This window comes from Rhinoraja longicauda, chromosome 37 (genome assembly GCF_053455715.1).
Source record: "Rhinoraja longicauda isolate Sanriku21f chromosome 37, sRhiLon1.1, whole genome shotgun sequence".
Classification (NCBI taxonomy): domain Eukaryota; kingdom Metazoa; phylum Chordata; class Chondrichthyes; order Rajiformes; family Arhynchobatidae; genus Rhinoraja; species Rhinoraja longicauda.
This window is the reverse complement of record NC_135989.1, coordinates 17,516,623-17,540,647: the sequence shown is the minus strand read 5'-3', so window position 1 is coordinate 17,540,647 and position 24,025 is coordinate 17,516,623. Positions and strand designations below refer to the sequence as shown.

The following is a 24,025-nucleotide window of genomic DNA, read 5'->3' as shown; positions in this document are numbered from 1 at the left end:
CACCCGTGGACAGCACGTGATCCCTCTCTAAACCCACCCGGGCACGGACGGACGTAACCCTGGAATAGGGGCAGGCAGCCGGCTCGGGCAGAGCCCTCTTCCGTCTGGCGCCGTGACTCGCAGATGGCCAGCTTGGCCAGGCCCAGGAGCAACCCAACCAGGACATCCTCAGCCCTACCCTCTCCCTTACACGCAGGGTGTCCAAAGATGATAATGGTGGGTGAGAAGTTCAGCCAGAAGGCAAGGAGCAGCCCATCTGGGTCTTGGTGTCCTCCACCACTGCTCCATGCCGCTGTAGGCCCTGTCCCATCAGCTCGCTCGGCCTCTTGGAGCGGCCTTTATGGCAGAGTTAAGACTCACACTATTGTTTTAAACTTTGGACTTGAGGGAGGGCGGCACGGTAGCGCAGCGGTAGAGTTGCTGCTTTACAGCGAATGCAGCGCCGGAGACTCAGGTTCGATCCTGACTACGGGTGCTGCACTGTAAGGAGTTTGTACGTTCTCCCCGTGACCTGCGTGGGTTTTCTCCGAGATCTTCGGTTTCCTCCCACACTCCAAAGACGTACAGGTATGTAGGTTAATTGGCTGGGTAAATGTAAAAATTGTCCCTAGTGGGTGTAGGATAGTGTTAATGTGCGGGGATCGCTGGGCGGCACGGACTTGGTGGGCCGAAAAGGCCTGTTTCCGGCTGTATATATATGATATGATATGATATATGATATGATACAAGAAGGCATGTAAATACGTGACGACTCTTCTACACGGACTCAGTGTGGTCTACTGTCTTGCACTCTAATGCTTAGTACGGTTGTGCCTGGTCTACCCAAGCCCCAGGCTCATTATTAACCCCACCATCATGGGCCAATTTCAAAATGAGGAGGTGAACACCTAACGTTAGAGAAACTGGTATTGATTTATTCAGTTTAGTTTAGTTTAGAGATACAGCGCAGAAACAGGCTCTTCGGCCCACCGAGTCCACACTGACTAGTCACGTGTACCGAGATACAGTGGAAAAGCTTTCCGTTACGGATTCTTTCTAACCAGTCACGGTGGCGCAGCGGTAGAGTTGCTGCCTTACAGAAAATGCAGCACCGGAGACCCGGGTTCCATCCTGACTACTGATGCTGTCTGTACGGAGTTTGTACGTTCTCCCCATGACCTGCGTGGGTTTTCTCCGAGATCTTCGGTTTCCTCCCACACTCCAAAGATGTGCAGGTCTGTAGGTTAATTGGCTGGACAAATGTAAAAAACAATTGTCCCTAGTGTGTGTAGGATAGTGTTAATGTGCGGGGATCGCTGGGCGGCGCGGACCCAGTGGGCCGAAGGGACTGTTTCCGCTCTGTATCTCTAAACTAAACTAAACTAAAGTTTAGCAATGCTATTCATGAATACAATCGAGCCATTACTCAAGTACAAAAGAGAGAGCGTAGAGAAAAATACCAGAGTGCAGAATATAGTGTGACAGTGTCATCGCATTCGTTTCAGTCAAGAATGTTTACTTGTCATATGTTCCAAAATGGAACAATGACATTCTTACTTGCAGCTGCACAACAGATATGTAAGTTCAACTGGGCGCCTGGCTCCAACTACTCTCTACCTTTCCCATAAACTGCCGTTCGAATCAGCACCATCAGGTAAACAGAGGTGTGCGGGAATGGGGAATGGCTTCACGGTAGGGGCTCCACGGTGGCGCAGCGGTAGAGTTGCTGCCTCACAGCGCCAGGGACCCGGGTTCCATCCTGACTATGGGTGCTGACTGTACGGAGTTTGCATTTCCTTCCTGTGACCTGCGTGGGTTTTCTCCGGGATCTCCGGTTTCCTCCCACATCTCCAGAGACGTACAGGTTTGTAGGTTGATTGAAAAATTGTTCCTAGCGTGTGTAGGTTAGTGTTAGTGTGCAGGGATTATTGGTCTGCGTGGACTCAGTGGGCTGATGGGCCTGTTTCTGTGCTGTATCTCTAAACTAAACTAAAAGCAATACGTGTGGCCAGTGAAGGGCTAGGAATGAGAGGAATGTGAGCGGGATTGTTGAGAGGGGCAGATTAGTAGGTGTGTGTTTACCTCTGGCAGTTGTAAATACCAATCTTTTGGCAGGGACTGAAATTAATTGGTTAATGAACAACGAGAACACCCATTGAAGGGATTGGGAGCTATGAACCGAGATTTAATGGTTGCGCAGACATGTGATGGGATTAAAAGCATACTCTTTTCTTTGGTGGTGGCGAAATATAATCAAGGAGCCTCTCGTCTGAAGAAGGGCTCTGACCCGAAATGTCAGCTATCCATGTGTAAGATCACGAGAGGAAGAGATCGGGTAAATGCACAGAATCTTTTACCCAGAGTAGGGGAATCAAGAGCCAGAAGACACAGGTTTAAGGTGAGACGGGTAAGATTTAATAGGAAACTATTTTACTCAAAGGGTGATGTGTATCTGGAACGAGCTGCCGGAGGAGGTGTTTGAGGTAGGTATTATCACAACTTTTTAAAATCATTTGGACAGGTACATGGATATGACAGGTTTCGAGGGACATGGGCCAAACGCAAGCAGGAAGGACTAGTGTGAATGGGACATGTAGATTGGGCCGAAAGGCTTGTTTCCATGCTGTGTGGCTCTGTTCTCCAGAGATGCTGCTTGACCCGCTGAGTTACTCCAGCACTTTGTGTCTTGTTTCTAGCCTCAAGTCACAGCCCGGCAAGGCTAATCCCTGTCCTAGTGGTGAGCTTCCGAGGAGAGGCTGGTAATTGGAGGTTGCAACATTTAGTCTTTGGCTTTCGGCATTTTCGGCACAGACAATGTGGGCAGAATTTCACCCGGTGTGGAAAAAGATGGTCCTCGGGTTCCTATTAAATCTTTCCCCACTCACCTAAACCTATGTCCTCTGGTTCTTGAAGAGGCCTTTAAAATGACATTTTCTCCCTTTCTCAACTTTGTTTCGGGTTGCCAACTTCCTCACTCCCAAATAAGGGACAAAGGGAGACATCGCCGCCCCACATGACCTCACCCAGCCAGCGGCCACGTGCTCCCGCTCCACCAATGGCGGCCGCGTGGGACGCGGGGCGGTGATGTCACCCCTTGTCCCTTATTTGGGAGTGAGGAAGTCGGCAACCCTACTAACACGGGACAAGAGCGGTCCCGTACGGGACAAACTAATTTAGCCCAAAATACGGGATGTCCCGGCTAATACGGGACAGTTGGCGACCTTAACCTTGCTCTATGATAGGTCCCTCGTGATTTTTGTTTTCCCCCTCCCACACAAAGGCCATGTGTGTTCGTTCAAAAACAATTCATCCAAACCTGGGAGATGGGTTTCATTTTCCATCTATCTACGAGATAGGGAGGTGGTATAGAGGCTTGTGTTTTGTTTACTAATAGTCAAAGAGAGATACAGTATGGGAACAGGCCCCTTCAACCATTAATTAACCATTAATCCACCATTAATCCCACTGCCTATTCTCCCCACATTCTCATCATCTGGGCAGCCCAGTGGTGCAGCGGTAGAGTTGCTGCCTCACTGGGCCAGAGACCCAGGTTTGATCCTGACTACGGGTGCTGTCTGTACGGAGTTTGCACGTTCTCCCCTTTGACCGCGTGGCTTTACTCCAGTAGCTCCGGCTTCCTCCTGCATTACCAAGACATTATCCGCGCTGTATATATATGATGATGATGACGTACAGGTTTATAGGTTAATTAGCTTCGGTAAATAAATTGTCAATCGTGTGTATGATAGTGTTAGTGACTCAGTGGGACGATTGGCCTGTTTCCACGCTGAATCTCTAAACTCCTAAAATCCCTACATTCTACCACTTGTTGACGCAACATTTTCGAGGGGAATTGACACCCAATTAGCAGGGGAATGTTATGTTGCTCACCCGCACATATTGTGAATGTGGGAGGAAATCAGGGAGAAACCCACACTATCACAGGGGAACATGCAAACTGCACACAGACAACACCCGAAGTCAGGATTGAACCTGGGTCTCAGGCGCTGTGAGGCAGTGGCCCTACCTGCTGAGCTACATTGTCAATGGTATTTGGATAAGAGCTTTCTAGTATGCATAAGAAGGAACTGCAGATGCTGGTTTACACCGAAGATAGGCTCAAAATGCCAGAGTAACTCAGCAGGACAGGCAGCGTCTCTGGAGAGAAGGAATGGGCGACATTTTGGGTCAAACTTCATCAGTCTGATGGAGGGTCTCGACCTGAAATGTCACCTATTCCTTTTCTCCAGAGATGCTGCCTGTCCCGCTTAGTTACTCCAGCACATTGTGAATATCTAAGAGCTTTCTAGACTAGTCAACACTACTTCAATTCGTTTAAGATTCACATAATAATTTCCGACTGTCTCAAAAATATTTATTGCTGCATTAATCATCCCACCTTCCTGTGTTCTATTAGGCATGTTCTTTTGACAAAAGGAGTTCATTAAAAATCGATTTCAATGGAATTTTGGACACTTTTAACATTACTTTCCTCTTTCTGCTTTCCCCGCCCAAAACCTTTGGCATTGGGAAGAAAAAGGCACGACACAATCCTTTTAATGTGCACCTTATCCAAGTTGCTTGTCTATTTGTACGTTCTCCCCGTGACCTGTGTGGGTTTTCACCGAGATCTCCGGTTTCCTCCCGCACTTCAAAGACTTGCAGGTTTGTAGGTTAATTGGCTTGGTATGAATGTAAAATTGTCCCTAGTTTATGTAGGATAGTGTTAATGTACAAGGATCGCTGGTCGGTGCGGACTCGGTGGGCCGAAGGGCCTGTTTTCACGCTGTATCTGCAAACTAAAAAATCACAGTATTTTGCCCTTTATTATTTTCACTCAGAGCGTTGTGAATCTGTGGAATTCTTTTCCACAGAAGGCAGCGGAGGCCAATTCACTGGATGTATTCAAGATAGAGTGGATGTGGCTCTTAGGGCTAACGGAATCAAGGGGTAAGGGGAAAAAGCAGGAACGGGGTACTGATTGTAGATGATCAGCCATGATCATATTGAATGGCGGTGCGTACAGGCTCGAATGGCCTACTCCTGCACCTATTTTCTATGTTTCTATGTTACCAAGTTGTCGGGGGGGGGGGGGGGGGGGGGGGGAGGGAGAGAAATGTAGAGGTAATGGGTGAAAGCAGAAGTAGACGTGAAAAGTCTTGCTTTATTCTCTGCTTCTTCCTCTGCTGCTGAGGAGTTTTGGTGGTTGACCCTGTGCGTGTGGTGGAGAGGAAGTGAAGGCTCTATGTAGGTCGCTGCTTACCACTGTGTTCGATGGGCTGATTTGTTACCCACTGGGAGTATCTTGCAAAGACAATGGGCTTGACGGGGGAGTGGGAGTGGGGGTATGACAAGTGGGGAGAGACATTCCCGGCACTTGTTCCCAAGAACCATCAACATCAGTGATGATTGAGCACAGTCCCTGCAGTACTGCACTGTAAATGGAACGCAGTGATAATTCCCGGAATGGCGGGACTACCATATGTTGAAAGACTGGAGCGACTAGGCTTGTATACACTGGAATTTAGAAGGATGAGAGGAGATATTATCGAAACGTATAAGATTATTAAGGGGTTGGACACGTTAAAGGCAGGAAACATGTTCCCAATGTTGGGGGAGTCCAGAACCAGGGGCCACAGTTTAAGAATAAGGGGTAGGCCATTTAGAACTGAGATGAGGAAAAAAAAATTAAGTCAGAGAGTTGTGAATCTGTGGAATTCTCTGCCTCAGAAGGCAGTGGAGGCCAATTCTCTGAATGCATTCAAGAGAGAGCTGGATAGAGCTCTTAAGGATAGCGGAGTCAGGGGGTATGGGGAGAAGGCAGGAACGGGGTACTGATTGAGAATGATCAGCCATGATCACATTGAATGGCAGTGCGTACAGGCTCGAAGGGCCGAATGGCCTACTCCTGCACCTATTGTTATTGTCAGTGTACAGCAGGCCTTGCTCTCCCCTCCTTCCTCTCTGATCTTGCAGTTCCATCCGTTTGTGGTCGGTCTCTGTCTGCCTCTCACAGGAAGCCGCTCCGAGCCTCGGAACCTTGTTCCGCAGTGCCGTCTCCGGGCTTCTGCTGCCGACGCCAGCAGAATCTCGGTGGTGGTGCAGAGTTTGTGGGAGCATCTCGCTGCTGGAGAAGGGCAGGGTAAGAGTGCTGCCTCATCCACTGAGGTTGACCCACCTACGCTCTGTGTACATGGACCGCACATCACACGTCCTGCATGGGCCCAGATTTGTAAGTTAATGGCCTGGAAATCGTCAGAGCTGTCAGCTGGTGGAATGTTATGTGGAGCGGATTGTCCTGCAGTTTGGAAAGTAATTCTGCTGTAACCTGTCAGCAAGCAAAGTTTATATCAAAGCAACTAAAGAACAGAAACAGCAGTGTACTTCCTAAACAAATGGCATTTGGAGAGGTGTGTGTTTGTGTGTGTTTGTGTGTGTTTGTGTGAACTTGTGTGTGTTTGTGTGTGTGTGTTTGTGTGAGCTACTGTGAGTTTGTGTGTGCGTTTGTGTGTGCATTTGTTTGTGAGTTTGTGTGTAAATTTGTGTGTGAGTTTGTGTGTAAATTTGTGTGAGTTTGTGTGTGAGTTTGTGTGTGCTTTTGTGTGTGCGTTTGTGTGTGCGTTTGTGTGTGGGTTTGTGTGTGGGTTTGTGTGTGGGTTTGTGTGTGCGTTTGTGTGTGAGTTTGTGTGTGAGTTTGTGTGTGAGAGTGTGTGAAGCAGAGGAAGGTAGAGGGATGAGGGGCAGCTCGAGGCAGGTGGGGAGGGGGAGGGTGAAGTTCGGAGACCGAGGCAGATAGATGAGGAACTAGGAACTGCGGTTGCTGGTTTATAAAAAAAACAAACACAAGGCGCTGGAAGACTGGAGTGTGAAGACGATTCCGACCCAAAACATTGCCTACCCATGTTCCCATATCCTCCAGAGATACTGCCTGACCCGCTGAGTTACTCCAGCACTTGTGATTATTTTAGAGGCAGGAAGGTAATGGAATGAGGCAGATGAGAGAGAGAAACAAGGCAGATTGTGACAGGCAAGGGGAAAGGGAAGAGGGAAGGTGATGAGAAGGAACACAAAGGCCATAGGAAGGAACTGCAGATCCTGGTTTAAACCGAAGATAGACACAAAATGCCGGAGTAACTCAGCGGGACAGGCAGCATCTCTGGAGAGAAGGAATGGGTGACGTTTCAGTCTGAAGAAGGGTCTCGACCCAAAACGTCACCCATTCCTTCTCTCCAGAGATGCTGCCTGTCCCGCTGAGTTACTCCAGCATTTTGTGTCTCTCTTCGATTTTAACCAGCATCTGCAGTTGTTTTCCTACACATATCCCAGCTACACTAGTCCCACCTGCCTGCGTCTGGTCCATATCTCTTCAAACTTGTCCGATGCATGTACACTCTGGGGCCAACCCTCACACAGCACCTGACATCAACTCCTGCCTTGCTGGGGAGGAGAGGGACAGTAGGAATCCTGCGAGCATTCCATCAGCGTTCCTTACTGAGGACAAATGAGGGGCAGAGCCTTGAGAGAGAGAGTCAGCTTATATATTACTTTATTAGAAAAACAGGTGCAGGAGTAGGCCATTCGGCATTTCGAGCCAGCACCGAAATTCAATATGATCATGGCTGATCATCCATATCCCTTGATTCCATTAGCCCTAATAACTAAATCTAACCCCCTCTTGATAACATCCGGTCAATTGGCCTCCACTGCCTTACATGGCAGAGAATTCCACAGATTCACAACTCTCTGGGTGAAGAAGTTTTTCCTCGTTTCAGTCCTAAATGGCCTATCCCTTATTCTTAAATTGTGTGGCCCCTGGTTCTGGATTCCTTCAACATCAGGAACATTTTTCCTGCATCCAGCCTGTCTAATCCTTTAAGAATTTTATATGTTTCTATAAGATCCCCTCTCATCCTTCTAAATTCCAGTGAATATAAGCCCAGCCGGTCTATTCTTTCATCTGTCAGTCCCCGTATTGTCACATGTACCCCGAGGTACAGTGAAAAGCAGAGAGAGAGAGAGAGAGAGAGAGTCACAGAGAGAGTCACAGAGAGAGTCACAGAGAGAGTCAAAGAGAGAGAGAGAGAGAGAGAGAGAGAGAGAGAGAGAGAGAGAGAGAGAGAGAGAGAGAGAGAGAGAGAGAGAGAGAGAGAGAGAGAGAGAGAGAGAGAGAGAGAGAGAGAGAGAGAGAGAGAGAGAGAGAGAGAGAGAGAGAGAGAGAGAGAGAGAGAGGAGAGGGAGAGAGTCAGAGAGTGAAAGAGTCACAGAGAGAGGGGAGAGAAAGAGAAGGAGAGTCACACAGAGAGAGGGGAGAGAGGGAGAGCGAGAGAGAGAGAAAGCGAGTCAGAGAGGGGAGAGGGAGAGAGGGAGAGAGGGAGAGCGAGAGACAGAGAGAGAGAGAGTCACAGAGAGAGAAAGAGAGTCACAGAGAGAGAGAGGGGGAGAGGGAGAGCGAGAGAGTCAGAGAGAGAGAGAGAGGGGAGAGGGAGAGAGAGTCAGAGATAGAGAGTGAGAGAGAGAGAAAGAGAGTCAGAGAGAGAGAGAGAGAGGGGAGAGGGAGAGAGGGGAGAGTGAGAGAGAGTCATAGAGAGAGTGTCAGAGAGAGAGACTCTCCAAATCTCCATCTAATGAACTCTGTTCTCTATGCAGGTTTAGGTGCTCAAGACGAAAGCACCGAGAAGCCGAGACGTTTCAGTGAAATATTCCGGGAGCTGGATGCATTTGAAATTTCCTTTGGAAACTCGTGAGTAGAACGGAAGCCGTGCTGGGTCCCAGATGATTCCGGCTCTACTGCGCTGCGCTCAGACTTGATGCGAAAAAAATAACCTGACCAATGAGTTCAGCGCGTCTCAGCACTGTTGTCATGCCTCGTTGTTTAGTTTAGGGCGGTGCGGTGGTAGTGCCGCTTCCTCACTGCACCAGAGACCCGCGTTTAGTCCTGACAACGGGCGCTGTCTGTGTGGAGTTTGTACGCTCTCCCATTGACAACACGGGTTTTCTCCAGGTGCTCTGGTTTCCTCCCACACTCCAAAGATGTGCAGGTTTGTAGGTCAATTGGCTTCTGTAAATTGTCTCTCATGTGTAGGATAGTGCTAGTTTACAGGGTGATCGCTGGTGGGTGCGGACTTGGTGGGCTGAAGGGTCTGTTTCTGCGCTGTATCTCTAAAGACGCCAATTGAAAAGAGGGGCTGTGGTCTTGGTTATAGGCCATGAATTGCTCCTCATCGCCCAACAGATGGGGAGCAACCCCACCCCCCACCCCAACCCCCCCTCCCCTCCGATCAAGAAACCATGACCAATAACTGTAGCAGATTTCTCTGATAGAGTTTCTCGAATAATGAAAGGCTTGGATAGAGTGGATGTGGAGAGGATGTTTCCACTGGTGAGAGAGTCTAAGACTAGAGGTCAAAACCTCAGAATTAAGGGACGTTCCTTTAGGAAGGAGATGAGGAGTAATTTCTTTAGTCAGTGGTGAATCTGTGGAATTCTTTGCCACAGAAGTATGTGGAAGTCAAATCAATTGATATTTTTAAGGCAGAGATAGATAGATTCTTAATTAGTGCGGGTGTCAGAGGTTGTGAGGAGAAGGCAGGAGAATGGGGTTAGGAGGGTGAGATAGTTCAGCCATGTTTGAATGGCGGAGTAGAGTTGCTGGGCCGAATGGCCTAATTCTGCTCCTATCACTTATGAACTTGTGAACTAATCTGTTGTAAGTTAACACCATACTGTTCTTACCAATCCAGCACAGTGGACCTGTTCTTGACAGAAGCAGAAGGCAGCTTAACATCGCCAGAACAATCTCCTGAGGGCGAGAGTCCGGTAAGTCCTGAGTATCTGCTTCACATCCACCTCGCCTTACCAGCAGAGATGATGAAGACATTCCTGCCCAGCACTCTTGGTCAGACTGTACAAAGAACTGCAGATGCTGCTTCACACAAAAGGACACAAAAGTGCTGGAGTAACTCAACAGGCCAGGCAGCATCTCTGGAGAACATGGATAGGTGACGTTTCAGGTCGGACTGAAGTAGGGTCCCAACCTGAAACGTCACCTATCCATGTTCTCCAGAGATGCTGCCTGACCCGCTGAGTTACTCCAGCACTCTGTGTCCACCCTTGGTCAGATTGCTGAATATTGTTGTTAGGCTAGATGCCATCTTTCAAAGCAGAAGGTACAGAACATTGCCAAGACTGACTTCTGGCAAAGCTGGTGCAGTAAGTGATTGGGTGGTAGGACGGACTTCAATTGTGCAATATTTACCATTACGCAGTCATGTATGACGTTGCCTTTGGCAAGGAATTACCCTGCGAACTGATCATGCTTTATTGAAACATCACATGCGGAAACAATATGGAAATATAAAGTAGAACCAATGGCTTGGATGGTGCAAATAGACCTGGACAGTTCCCAGTTCAGTACCCAGAGAAGCTGATCTTCACATGAAGTATGACACAAAAAGCTGGAGTAACTCAGCGGGTCAGGCAGCATCTCTGGAGAACATGGATAGGTGACGTTTCACAGAGTGCTGGAGTAACTCAGCGGGTCAGGCAGCATCTCTGGAGAACATGGATAGGTGACGTTTCACAGAGAGCTGGAGTAACTCAGCGGGTCAGGCAGCATCTGTGGAGAACATGGATAGGTGACGTTTCACAGAGTGCTGGAGTAACTCAGCGGGTCAGGCAGCATCTCTGGAGAAAAGGAATGGGTGATGTTTCGGGTCGAGACCCTTCTTCAGACTGACCCGAAACCCATTCCTTTTCTCCAGGGAGTCTGCCTGTCCCGCTGAGTTACTCCAGCTTTATGTGAATATCTTCTGTTTAAACCAGCATCTGCAGTTCCTCCCTACACATGAAGTGCAGTAGAAATACTCATCCCATAACGCTACACGCCAGTTCAAGTGATAGTTTCAAGACCACATTTGTTGGATTGTTGATGTTAAGGCATTTAAGGATAAGGAGCCAAGGCAGATAGATAGCACTATGATCCACATCAGCCATTGTTTAATTTAGTTTAGAGATACATCAGGTGTATGGAATTGGCTGCCAGAGGTTGTAGTTGAACCAGAAACTATAACAATATTTAAAAGAAATTTAGACAGGTGCATGGATAGGAAAGATTTGGAGGGATATGGACCAAACACAGGCAGGTAAGACTAGTGTAGATGGGGCAGCTTGGTTGGCATGAGTGAGATGGGCAGAAGGGCCTGCTCCCACACTGTATGACTCCATGTAACGTTTAATTGAAATGTTTCATCTTGGGAGCAAAGTTTCACTCATGAAATGACTGTTTCCGTTGTTCTTCCTTCAGGTGAATGAGGATTCCTTCCCGGGTTGCCATGACCACAAAATGGAGGAGAGGGACGAGTTCCAAACTTCACGTACGCAACCTGTGTGTCTGTTCCTCTTCTCCAGAGATGCTGCCTGACCCATAGTAAACATGGAAAACATAGAAAATAGGTGCAGGAGTAGGCCATTCAGCCCTTTGAGCCAGCAACGCCATTCAATACGATCGTGACTGACCATCCAAAATCAGTACCCGGTTCCTGCTTTCTCCCCATACCCCTTGATTCTGTTAACCCTTAGAACTAAATCTAACTTTCTCTTGAATACATCCAGTGAATTGGCCTCCACTGCCTTCTGTGGCACAGAATTCCACAGATTCACAACGCTCTGGGTGAAAAAGTTTTTCCTCATCTCAGTCCTAAATGGTCGACCCCTTATTCTTGAACTGTGACCCCTGGTTCTGGACTCCCCCAACATCGGGACCATTTTTCCTGCATCTAGCCTGACCAATCTCTTAAGAATTTTATATGTTTCTATAAGATCCCTTCTCATCCTTCTAAATTCCAGTGGATATAAGTCTGCTGTGTTACTCCAGCACTTTGTGCCTATCCATTTATACGTCTGATAGCTCGTTCCAGGCACCTCTGCTCCAGGTGACCAGGCAGGAGGGTGCAGGACCAGTCAGAAGGAGACAGATCTGATGTGAGACCTGGTTTTTGGATTCAATTTGCCTGGGTAAATAAAAGTGGGTCAATAGACAATAGACAATATGTGCAGGAGGCCATTCGGCCCTTCGAGCCACCACCGCCATTCAATGTGATCATGGCTGATCATTCTCAATCAGTACCCCGTTCCTGCCTTCTCCCCGTACCCCCTGACTCCGCTACCCTTAAGAGCTCTATCTAGCTCTCTCTTGAATGCATTCAGAGAATTGGCCTCCACTGCCTTCTGAGGCAGAGAATTCCACAGATTCACAACTCTGACTGAAAAAGTTTTTCCTCATCTCCGTTCTAAATGGCCTACCACTTATTCTTAAACTGTGGTCCCTTGTTCTGGACTCCCCCAACATTGGGAACATGTTTCCTGCCTCTAACATGTCCAACCCCTTAATAATCTTATACGTTTCGATAAGATCTCCTCTCATCCTTCTAAATTCCAGTGTATACAAGAAATTCCAGTGTATACAGTATCACCAAGACAGCCAGGGTTTAAGTGGTGAATGCAGAAACAAGGAACTGCAGATGCTGGTTTATACCGAAGATAGACACAAAGTGCAGGAGTAACTCACCACGTCAGGCAGCATTTCTGGAGAACATGGATAGGTGACGATTCGGGTCGGGACCCTGCTTCATTGCATTTATTTTGTCTTTTTGCAGTATTATTGTTTGTTTTTATGTGTATGTGTGTGTGTATATGTATATATGATATGTGTGTGCATATGTATTTACATATATTTCCCACTCCTTATATTGTAAAACAAGAGAACATACAAGCTCCGTAGAGACAGCACCCGTAGTCAGGATGGAACCTGCACTGTGAGGCAGCAACTCTACCGCTGCACCACCACAGGTGTGGCTGTGATTTCCCTCATCAGCCCAGTACAATGACGAAAGTGTAGTTAACAAAACGTGAGCACAGAATGAGCTGCTGCTGTGTGAGTGAAAGAATCTGATGATCTTCTTATTGAAGAAGTTGGAACAAACTATCTGGCGGTGTACAGAGGCTGCTTTTGTGCTCCTGGGTATTGGCACGTTCCTTGTGTGAGTGTCCCCTCACGGAACTGGACTATCTGGCTGCTCTGCATTCTTACTAAGTGTTTCAAGTTGTTGGGAACGGTTAGTACAGCAGTATCGGGGAGATCAGCGCATGCCAGCCCAGCCCGGAGCCTGTGCATTGGTCTCAGTACAAACACACTTTATCAATGTGGAGCAGACTCGCTTTAAAGCAATGCAGGTACATCGGTCGTCCTGTGTCAGCCCGGCAAGTTCTGACTTTTACACCCAGGCTCACGGACATTCTATGTATAAGAAGGAACTGCAGATACTGGTTTAAACTGAAGATAAACTCAAAAAGCTGGAGTAACTCAGCGGGACAGGCAGCATCTCTGGAGAGATGCTTCGTGTCGAGACCCTTCTTTAGACACTCTCGGACGTTCTGGGTCTTTTTGATGCAATTTAATGACTCGAGCACAGAAGGCAGAAGGTCCAATCCAAACATCATTATTATTCTCCTCAAAATTGCACAGAGGAAAGTTTTTTAGTTTATGGTCTCGACCCGAAAAGTCACCTATTCCTTTCCTCCAGAGATGCTGTTACTCCAGCTTTTTGTGTGTCTCTCAAAGCTTAAATGTTAGTATAGTTTGGAGATGGTGAAACAGGCCCTTTACACCACCAAGTCCATGCCGACCAGTGGTCACCCGTACACTAGTTCCACCCGACACACTGGGGACAACTTGCAGAAGGCAATTAACCTACAAACCTGTACATCGTTGAGATGTGTGAGGAAACCCACGCGGTCACAGAGAGAAGGTATATACTGCATTCCATACAGACAGCATCCGGAGTCAGGATCGAACCTGTTTCTCTGGCACTACAAGGCAGTAACTCTACCGCTGCGCCACTGTGCTGCCCTGTGCATTCATAGCGAGGGGATTTGAGTATAGGAGCAGGGAGGTTCTGCTGCAGCTGTACAGGGCATTGGTGAGACCACACCTGGAGTATTGCATACAGTTTTGGTCTCCTAATCTGAGGAAAGACATTCTTGCCATAGAGGGAGTACAGAGAAGGTTCACCAGATTGATTCCTGGGATGGCAGGATTTTCATATGAAGAAAGACTGGATAGACTCGGCTTGTACTCGCTGGAATTTAGAAGATTGAGGGGGGATCTTATAGAAACTTACAAAATTCTTAAGGGGTTGGACAGGCTAGATGCAGGAAGATTGTTCCCGATGTTGGGGAAGTCCAGAACAAGGGGTAACAGTTTAAGGATAAGGGGGAAGTCTTTTAGGACCGAGATGAGAACGTTTTTTTTCACACAGAGAGTGGTGAATCTGTGGAATTCTCTGCCACAGAAGGTAGTTGAGGCCAGTTCATTGGCTATATTTAAGAGGGAGTTAGATGTGGCCCTTGTGGCTAAAGGGATCAGGGGGTATGGAGAGAAGGCAGGTACAGGATACTGAGTTGGATGATCAGCCATGATCATATTGAATGGCGGTGCAGGCTCGAAGGGCCGAATGGCCTACTCCTGCACCTATTTTCTATGTTTCTATGTTTCTATGTTAACTGTACAGAAACAAGGAACTGCCGATGCTGCTTTTCAAAAGAAAACATAAAGTGCCGGAGTAACTTAGCGGGTCAGGCAACAAACATCTCTGGGGAACATGGACAGGTGACGTTTTGGGTTGGGACCCTTCTTCAGACTGCTCTCTACCTATAAGTTAGCTAGACACTTTATTTCACTGACGGTCACAATTTGTCAGATTAGGAACTGCAGAATTGGCCAGTCAAGGTGATCAGCAGGGCGCGATGTTCTCTTAAGGCTTGAATCAATTGGAAACTCCGACTGGTAAAGTGATGAAAAGAAAGAACAGAAACAGCATTAATGCTAGGGGTGGTGGTGGGGGCAGATACAATAGCAACATCCAGGAGGCTTTTGGATATGCAGAGAATGGTGGGATATGGATCAGGTACTGGCAGAGGATATTTAGGAGATATTTAGACATTTACACATTTACATATTTAAGATATTTAAGAAGCCTTTGGATATACAGAGAACGGTGGGATATGGATCATGTATTGGTAGAAGATATTTGGGAGATATTTTGATATTTACACATTTACATATTTAAGTTATTTAGGCGTTTGAATATGCAGAGAATGGTGGGATATGGATCATGTACTGGCAGAAGAGATGAGTACAACGTGATATCCAGCACAGATATTATGGGCTGAAGGGCCTGTTCCTGTGCTGTACTGTTCTATGTTCATGAAAATTTGCTGAACCTGTCATTCCTTTAACTTTCGTTCGCATTATTACATCCATCTAGTGATTTCTCTGTTCGAGTTTTCTGTTTTATGGTGTTTCTATTAACTTAATAAATATCTCTATTGTTAATTTTCTGTAGTCATCTCTGTCCTTCCCTATCTGGTGATTCCGTTCTTGTGCACAGACTGTTTGTGTCTCTTTCACCGCGTCTTAATTAATCCTTGTCTTTGGTATCCTCCCTCTGAGAGTCATCAGGGCATATTGCTACTTAGTGCTGTTAATCTGTGGCTGCTCGCTGCCAAGGTCAGACTGTGGCGGGGCCTGTAGCTCTATGTCAGGCTCTGTCTGCGACAAGGCAGGCTGGCCCATGACCTGCTCTCCCTGTGCTCTCTCTGCAGCCGAGGAAGCTGATGCGATGCTGATGAAGTGTATGGATGGGGTTGAGTCTGCCCTGAGTTACGCCAAGCACTGGACCAAGTACACAAAGGACCTGCTGTTGTGGATGGACAAGAGGACCTGTGCGGGTGAGCAGTGTGACTAGCAGATCAGACACAAAAAGCTGGAGCAACTCAGCGGGACAGGCAGCATCTCTGGAGAGAAGGAATAGGTGACGTTTTGAGTCGAGGCATTTCCTCAGACCGTGTGATGTACTGGCACGTTGGTACCGTGTGGCGGGGAGAACAGAGCGCTCAGTGTCTTATTCTTGCACAGTGTGTGTTGACAGCATTTCAAGCTGTGCGCCCATGAGCCTATCCTCAGTCAATAACATTTAGGGGGTGGCACGGTGGTGCAGCGGTAGAGTTGCTGCCTTACAGCCCCAGACACCCAGGTTCGATCCTGACTACGGGTGGTATCTGTATAGAGCTTGTACATTCTCCCCGTGACCGTATACGTTTTCTCCGGGTGCTCCGATTTCCTTCCCCATTCAAAAAGTATGCAGGATTATAGGTTAATTGGCTTTGGTAAGTTGTAAAATTGTCCCTAGTGTGTGTCAATAGACAATAGACAATAGGTGCAGGAGGAGGCCATTCGGCCCTTCGAGCCAGCACCGCCATTCAATGTGATCATGGCTGATCATTCTCAATCAGTACCCCGTTCCTGCCTTCTCCCCATACCCCCTGACTCCGCTATCCTTCAGAGCTCTATCTAGCTCTCTCTTGAATGCATTCAGAGAATTGGCCTCCACTGCCTTCTGAGGCAGAGAATTCCACAGATTCACAACTCTCTGACTGAAAAAGTTTTTCCTCATCTCAGTTCTAAATGGCCTACCCCTTATTCTTAAACTGTGGCCCCTTGTTCTGGACTCCCCCAACATTGGGAACATGTTTCCTGCCTCTAACTTGTCCAACCCCTTAATAATCTTATACGTTTCGATAAGATCTCCTCTCATCCTTCTAAATTCCAGTGTCGGTTATTGTAGGGGCTGATCGCTGGTCGGCACGGATTCGGTGGGCCAAAGTGCCTGTTTCTGTGCTGTATAAGTAAAGTAAAGAAGCAAGGAACTGCAGATGCTGGTTTACAAAAGAAGGCTCAAAGTGCTGGAGTATCTCGGCAGGTCAGGAAGAAATCCTGGAGAACATGGATAGTTCATGTTCTCCAAAGATGCTGCCTGACCCCATTGAGTTACACCACTGTAGTTTAGTTCAGTTTATTATTGACTCGTGTACTGAGGTAGAGTGAAGAGCTTTTTTGTTGCATTCCATCCAGTCAGTGAGAAGATTGTACATGATTACAATCAAGCAGTCCACAGTGCACAAATAAGTTGAATGGAGACAAGAGACTGGAGATGCTGGAACCTTGAGCAAAAATACAAACTATTGGAGACATTTCACACAAAACGAATGAGATCAGTGACTCTGTGCGGACCAAGATTAAAAGTTATTGTCTACTGCCTACGATGGCTCTGAAATGTGGTGAATACCTAATGGGGTGTCCTTTTACCTAATTGGCTTGGTAAAATTGTAAATTGTCCCTAGTGTGTGTAGGATAGTATTAGTGTGCGGGGATCGCTGGTCGGCGCGGACCCGGTGGGCCGAAGGGCCTGTTTCCGCGCTGTATCTCTAAAGAAAACCTATACGTTTATGGATTTGTGACCTGGCTCTGCACCCATTTCTCTGCACAAAATGATGGAACATAAAGACTTAGGAAGTTCTTTCCTTGAGAAATGTTGCCATTCCCCCTAACAGTGTCTTTGTTTTACAGAGATTGAATTCTCAAAGAGCATAATGAAAATGGCAGAAGCAAGCAAGAGCTCGATTAACCAAGAGGTAAAGTGTTCAAACTGAAGGTCGCTGTATCTTGGTGGGTTTTTGGATGAGACATGTACGGAGATCTCCTCATGGACTGGGGAATGCAAACATACACCCCCAAAGTTGGCATTGAAAGGACCACAGAGTTCTGGAGATGGCACAGTGGCACATCTGTACACTGTGGACGGCTCAATTGTAATAATGTATGGTCTTTCCGCTGACTGGTTAGCAAGCAACAAAAAGCTTTTCACTGTACCTCTGTACACGTGACAGTAAATTAAGGGAAGGAACAATGGAGGACCTGGCATGGGGGGCTGCAGTGAGGGGGGGGGGGGGGGGGAGAACAATGGACAATGGGGACCTGGCGTGGGGGGACCGCCATGAGGGGGGGGGGAGGAGGAGAACAAACGGGGGTCTGGTGCGGATACAGTGCGTACTTTGTAACTTTGTCAGCGCCCTTTATGTAGAGACCATTTGCATACCTTGGGTGTGCAAGCAAAGAATTTCACTGTGACCTGTCACATGTGACAATAAAGTATTTATTCATTCATGAAATCAACTAAACATCACAGTGGTGCTGCTGCCTCCACTCTAGTGACCTGGGTTTGATCCTGACTTCAGGCATTGTGTTCCCCTCATACCTGTGAGTTTCCTCCAGGTGCTTCTTTTCCATTTCACCCTGCATCCCAAAGATGTATGCGTTGGTACTGTACTTAACTGCCCTGTAAATTCCCCTTGCCAATGTTCAGTTTAGTTTATTGTCACGTGTACCGAGGTACAGTGAAAAGCTTTTGTTGTGTGCTAACCAGTCAGCGGAAAGACAATACATGATTACGGCATCGGTGGTTGGTCGAATCTTCTGGGAATTGATGGGAATATGGTGTGAATAAATTGGGTACTTGGTGATTTGTCTGGGCTCACTACACCAAGGGGCCTGCTTCATGCTTGAGGAATCTGTAACCACATAATACCCAAAGCATTTCCAGGAGAGTATCAGGACCTTCCAGATGTGTCCTGGTGGGACTCCAAATTGAACGTGAAATTGAGAAGCAGAGTTTGACACTCAGCATGGGAAAGGATGAGTTCCAGAATGTGTTCATTAGTCCGTTTGAGCTGCTCCATCTATTATCTTAATGTCAAATTGTCCATACATTCAGAAATTCTAGGAGCAGAATTAGGCCATTCCACCCATCAAGTCTACTCTGCCATTCAATCATGGCTAATCTGCCTTTCTCTCTCAACCCCATTCTCCTGCCTTCTCCTCATAACCACTTGACACCCTTATTAATCAAGAATCTGTCAATCTCTGCCGTAAAAATATCCACTGACTTGGCTTCCACAGCCATCTGTGGCAAAGAATTCCACAGATTCACCACCCTCTGCATTTGTTCTGCAATTCAACCACAAAATCACGTTCTACATTGCTATGTTAGCCTTCAAAAAAGGGGAGTTTTTAGATTCTTTTTCAAAACCATGGCCTTAAAAGAAAATAACTGTTGTGCATCAATGATTCTTGAATGTATAGAGAGTGATTAAATGATGTTAACAAGTGTAGAAGTTGGGAGGTCATGTTGCAGTTGTATAAGATGCTGGTGAGACTGCATTTAGAGTATTGTGTTCAGTTCTAGGCACAATGTTATAGGAAAAATGTTGTCAAGCTGGAATGGGTACAGAGAAGATTTATGCAGATGTTGTTGCCAGGATTAGAGGGTGTGAGCTATAGGGAGAGGTTGAGTAGGCTGGGTCTCTATTCCTTGGAGTGCAGGAGGTGATCTTATAGAGGTGTATAAAATCATGAGAGGAATAGATTGGGTAGATGCCCAGAGTAAGGGAATCGAGGACCAGATAGGTTTAAGGTGAAGGGGAAAAGATTTAATAGGAATCTGAGGGGTAACTTTTTCACGCAAATGGTGGTGGGTGTATGGACCAAGCTGCCAGAGGAGATAGTTGAGGCTGGGACTATCCCAATGTTTAAGAAGCAGTTAGACAGGTACATGAATAGGACAGGTTTGGAGGGATATGGACCAAATGCGGGCAGATGGGACTAGTGTAACTGGGACATGTTGGCCGGTGTGAGCAAGTTGGGTCGAAGGGCCTGTTTCCGCGCTGTATCACTCTATGACTCTGTGACTATCTCAGTCATTCATATCTCCCCAACAGAAATCCATGCCCTTCCAATACACCTACACAATGGCCTTGCAGCACGACATCCAACAAGGAGATAAGTCGATCAAAACCATGAGTTTGCTGCAGCATAATAGATACATCCAGGTGAGAGGTTTGGTGAATTTAGAATTGTTAAGAAGTGGTATAGTATTGCTGAGATATTTGTGCCTTTTATTGCTTGAGCCTGAAGCTTTAAACAGCAAACAACCTGATCTGATCAGCCCATATTTTCTTTTCTGTTCCTTTCTTCAAGTGTCTAACAAAGCTTCCCCTTAAATGAATCTGTTCTATTTACCTCACATAATCCTTGTGTAAGTAGGGGATGGCACGGTGGTGCAGCGGTAGAGTTGCAGCCGTACAGTCAGTGCCAGAGACCCAGGTTCCATCCCGACCATGGGTGCTGTCTGTGCGGAGTTTGTACGTTCTCCCCGTGACCTGCGTGGGTTTTCTCCGAGATCTTTAGTTTCCGCCCACACTCCAAAGATGGCTTGGTATCAATGTAAAATATAATATTGTCCCTAGTAAGTGCAGGATGTGTCAATGTGTGGGGTATCGCTGGTCAGTGCGGACTCGGTGGGCTGAAGGGCTTGTTTCCAAGCTGTATCTCTAAATTAAACTATACTCCAAAGACGTACAGGTTTGTAGGTTAATTGGCTTGGTATAATTGTAAATTGTCCCGAGTGTGTGTGGAATAGTGTTAGCGTGTGGACTCTGTGGGCCAAAGGGCCTGTTTCCACGCTGTATCTCTAAACCAAACTTTAAACTAAACCCATTCTAACTAGTATGAGTAACGAAGTTAACACAACTTCTTATTGGAAAAAATCTTTGAGTCACACTTCATGAAAGGTCCCACCTCTGGATAGAAAGAATGGATGACGTTTCAGGTCAATACCCTTCTTCAGACTGCCTGAGGAAGGGTCTCGACCCGAAACGTCACCCATTCCTTCTCTCCAGAGATGCTGCCTGTCCCGCTGAGTTCCTCCAGCATTTTGTGTCGATCTCCGGTTTAAACCAGCATCTGCAGTTCCTTCCTACAAAATGAAAGGCCCCTCATTGGACGAACTCATACCTTCCTTTTCATTAAGGAAAATAATTGTATCCTTTTATTTAGTAATTGATTCATAAAATAAAATATTGGCATACAATGTGAATATTTGAGATATGGTTTTAGGGAGATTAGCATGTGTGGAGAGGAACTGTAACTCTGAACCAAAAGTTTGTAAGTTTTCAGCACCAGAGTTTACTTTGTTATTATCTAAATGATGGATGTTGTTAGTTATTATGCAATCAACAGCCATTTAATATTATCATTCAGTTAGCAGGGAAGCTGAAGGAAACATAAATTAGTTTATTATCTACCAGAGTACTTAGGAACATAAAATCTGGAGGAGTAAAAACTGAATCTTAGTCTTTATACCTCCAGATTTTATGTTCCTAATTACTCTGGCAGATACAGAGGACGGTGACACCGTTTCCTTCTTAGTTTTTTTTTAGTTTAGAGTTATAGTGCGGTAACAGGCCCTTTGGCCCACAAAGTCTGTGCCGACCAGCGATCCCCGCACTACCCTACACACGCTAGCACTACCCTACACACGCTAGCACTACCCTACACACGCTAGCACTACCCTACACACGCTAGCACTACCCTACACACGCTAGCACTACCCTACACACGCTAGCACTACCCTACACACGCTAGCACTACCCTACACACGCTAGCACTACCCTACACACGCTAGCACTACCCTACACACGCTAGCACTACCCCACACACGCTAGCACTACCCTACACACGCTAGCACTACCCTACACACGCTAGCACTACCCTACACACGCTAGCACTACCCTACACACGCTAGCACTACCCTACACACGCTAGCACTACCCTACACACGCTAGCACTACCCTACACACGCTAGCACTACCCTACACACGCTAGCACTACCCTACACACGCTGGGGATAGTTTTTTTTTTAGATTTATGCCAGGCCAATTAACCTACAAACCTGTACATCTTTGGAGTGTGGGAGGAAACCGAAGATCTCGGAGAAAACCCATGCAGGTCACAGGGAGAACATACAAACTGCAGACAGACACCCCTTGTAGTCAGGATCAAACCTGGGTCTCTGGCGCTGTGTGGCAGTAACTCCACCACTGCACCACCGTGCCGCCCTAAATGTCTCTTATACATAAAAGAACTGAGGGAATTAATCTTTTAATATAAGATTAGTGTTTTGAGTGAAATCTGCAAGTAAGGTTTAGCCAAATTTTCGACTTATTCTTTGTCTCCATCCCACATAGTTGATGAAACTGAGCAGCCAACAATGGACCCTTGTGGGCTCATTGGCCATCGGTGCTGGCTCTGATTTGTTCTGTTCCTTTTCATTCCTCTAGTTTTCCTCTCCCCTGATTCAGCCTGAAGAAGGGTCTCAACCAAAAATGTTTCCTATTCATTTTCTCCAGAGATGATGCCTGACCTGCTGAGTTACTCCAGCATTTTGTGTTTATCTTCCATGCTTTCTTCTATATCCATAAGTCATAGGAATAGAATTAGGCCATTCGGCCCTTCTAGTCTACTCCACCATTCAATCATGGCTGATCTATCTCTCCCTCCTAACCCCATTCTTCTGCCTTCTCCTCATAACCCTGACTAATAATGTATAATCTATCTATCTCTGCCTTAAGAATATGCATTGATGGTCTCCACAGCCTTCTGAGGCACATTCACCACCCACTGACTAAAGAAGTTGTTTTAAATTGTTTCCTCTTTTTTGCTTTTGAATAAACAGCCGCTAATGAAGGTTAAAAACGAGTTGGAAAAACAACGACGAGAATTCAAAGAGCAATGGCAGAAAGAATTACGCAGAATGGTGAGTGAAATGGGCGCAGTGGTAGAGTTGCTGCCTCACAGCGCTTGCAGCGCCAGAGATCCGGGTTCCATCCCAACTATGGGTGCTGTTTGTATGGAGTTTGTACGTTCTCCCCGTGACCTGCGTGGATTTTCTCCGGGATCTTTGGTTTCCTCCCACACTCCAAAGATGTACAGTTGTGCAGAATAATTGGCTTGGTATAAATGTAAAAATTGTCCCTAGTGTGTGTAGGGTAGTGTTAATGTGTGGGGATCCCTGGTCGGCGCGGACTTGGTGGGTCGAAGGGCCTGTTTCCGCGCTGTATCTCCAAACTAAACTAAGCTAAAACTAAACACTGTTGAAGATAGACACAAAATGGTGGAGTAACTCAGCGCGACAGGCAACATCTCAGGATAGAAGGAATGGGTGACGTTTCAGGTCGAGACCTTTCTTCAGACTGAGCATCAAGAGAGAGGGAAGCGAGAGATGTGGAAGGATAAGGTGTGAAAACAAGAGATCAAAGGGGACGTAGATCAAGGAATTCGGCTTGTACTCGCTGGAATTTAGAAGATTGAGGGGGGATCTTATAGAAACTTACAAAATTTTTAAGGGGTTGGACAGGCTAGATGCAGGAAGATTGTTCCCGATGTTGGGGAAGTCCAGAACAAGGGGTCACAGTTTAAGGATAAGGGGGAAGTCTTTTAGGACCGAGATGAGAACGTTTTTTTTCACACAGAGAGTGGTGAATCTGTGGAATTCTCTGCCACAGAAGGTAGTTGAGGCCAGTTCATTGGCTATATTTAAGAGGGAGTTAGATATGGCCCTTGTGGCTAAAGGGATCAGGGGGTATGGAGAGAAGGCAGGTACGGGATACTGAGTTGGATGATCAGCCATGATCATATTGAATGGCGGTGCAGGCTCGAAGGGCCGAATGGCCTACTCCTGCACCTATTTTCTATGTTTCTATGTTTCTATGTAAGAGTCTGTTTCCATACTATACGACTTTATGACTATGACTCTATGACCCATTACCCCTCATCCTCTCTCTCCCCAGTTCAGCTAAGACCACACACCATGACAACATGTGCCAATGTACCCTGACTCAGTGGATAGCATCCTCATGTGCAAGTCTGAAAGTCACAGTTACCGATTTCCACACCAGAGACTCGAGCTCATAAGGCAGGTTTATTATAGTGCAAACCTGGAGACAGGATTTTCAGATGAGGATTGTAAAAGATGGGATGTAGTGACGTGAAGAAGGGTCTCGACCCGAAACGTCACCCATTCCTTCTCTCTAGAGATGCTGCCTGTCCCGCTGAGTTACTCCAGCATTTTGTGTCTATCCAAAAGGAATGATGGCAAGATCATTGTTAATGATTATTTACAGCACACTAGCGCAGCTTTAGAGCTGCTACCGACCGCACAGCGCCAGAGACCTGGGTTCCATCTTGACTACAGTTGTGTCTACAGGTTCTTCCTGCTCCTTCCCAATTTCCAAAGATGTGCAAGTTTCTAGGTTA

General features: G+C 46.8%; 1 protein-coding gene across 3 annotated transcripts in view; it reads left to right on the top strand.

Annotated features, from left to right (window-relative positions):
• Positions 1–24,025, top strand: part of gmip (GEM interacting protein) — a 72,821-nt gene that overhangs the window by 25,510 nt on the left and 23,286 nt on the right. For all 3 annotated transcript variants that reach the window (XM_078429533.1, XM_078429532.1, XM_078429534.1), the window contains 7 exons: positions 8,626–8,719; positions 9,720–9,795; positions 11,282–11,351; positions 15,640–15,765; positions 17,444–17,508; positions 19,651–19,761; positions 22,446–22,526. In XM_078429533.1, the coding sequence (XP_078285659.1) occupies positions 8,626–8,719; positions 9,720–9,795; positions 11,282–11,351; positions 15,640–15,765; positions 17,444–17,508; positions 19,651–19,761; positions 22,446–22,526 (623 nt within the window). The remainder of the gene's footprint in view (positions 1–8,625; positions 8,720–9,719; positions 9,796–11,281; positions 11,352–15,639; positions 15,766–17,443; positions 17,509–19,650; positions 19,762–22,445; positions 22,527–24,025) is intronic.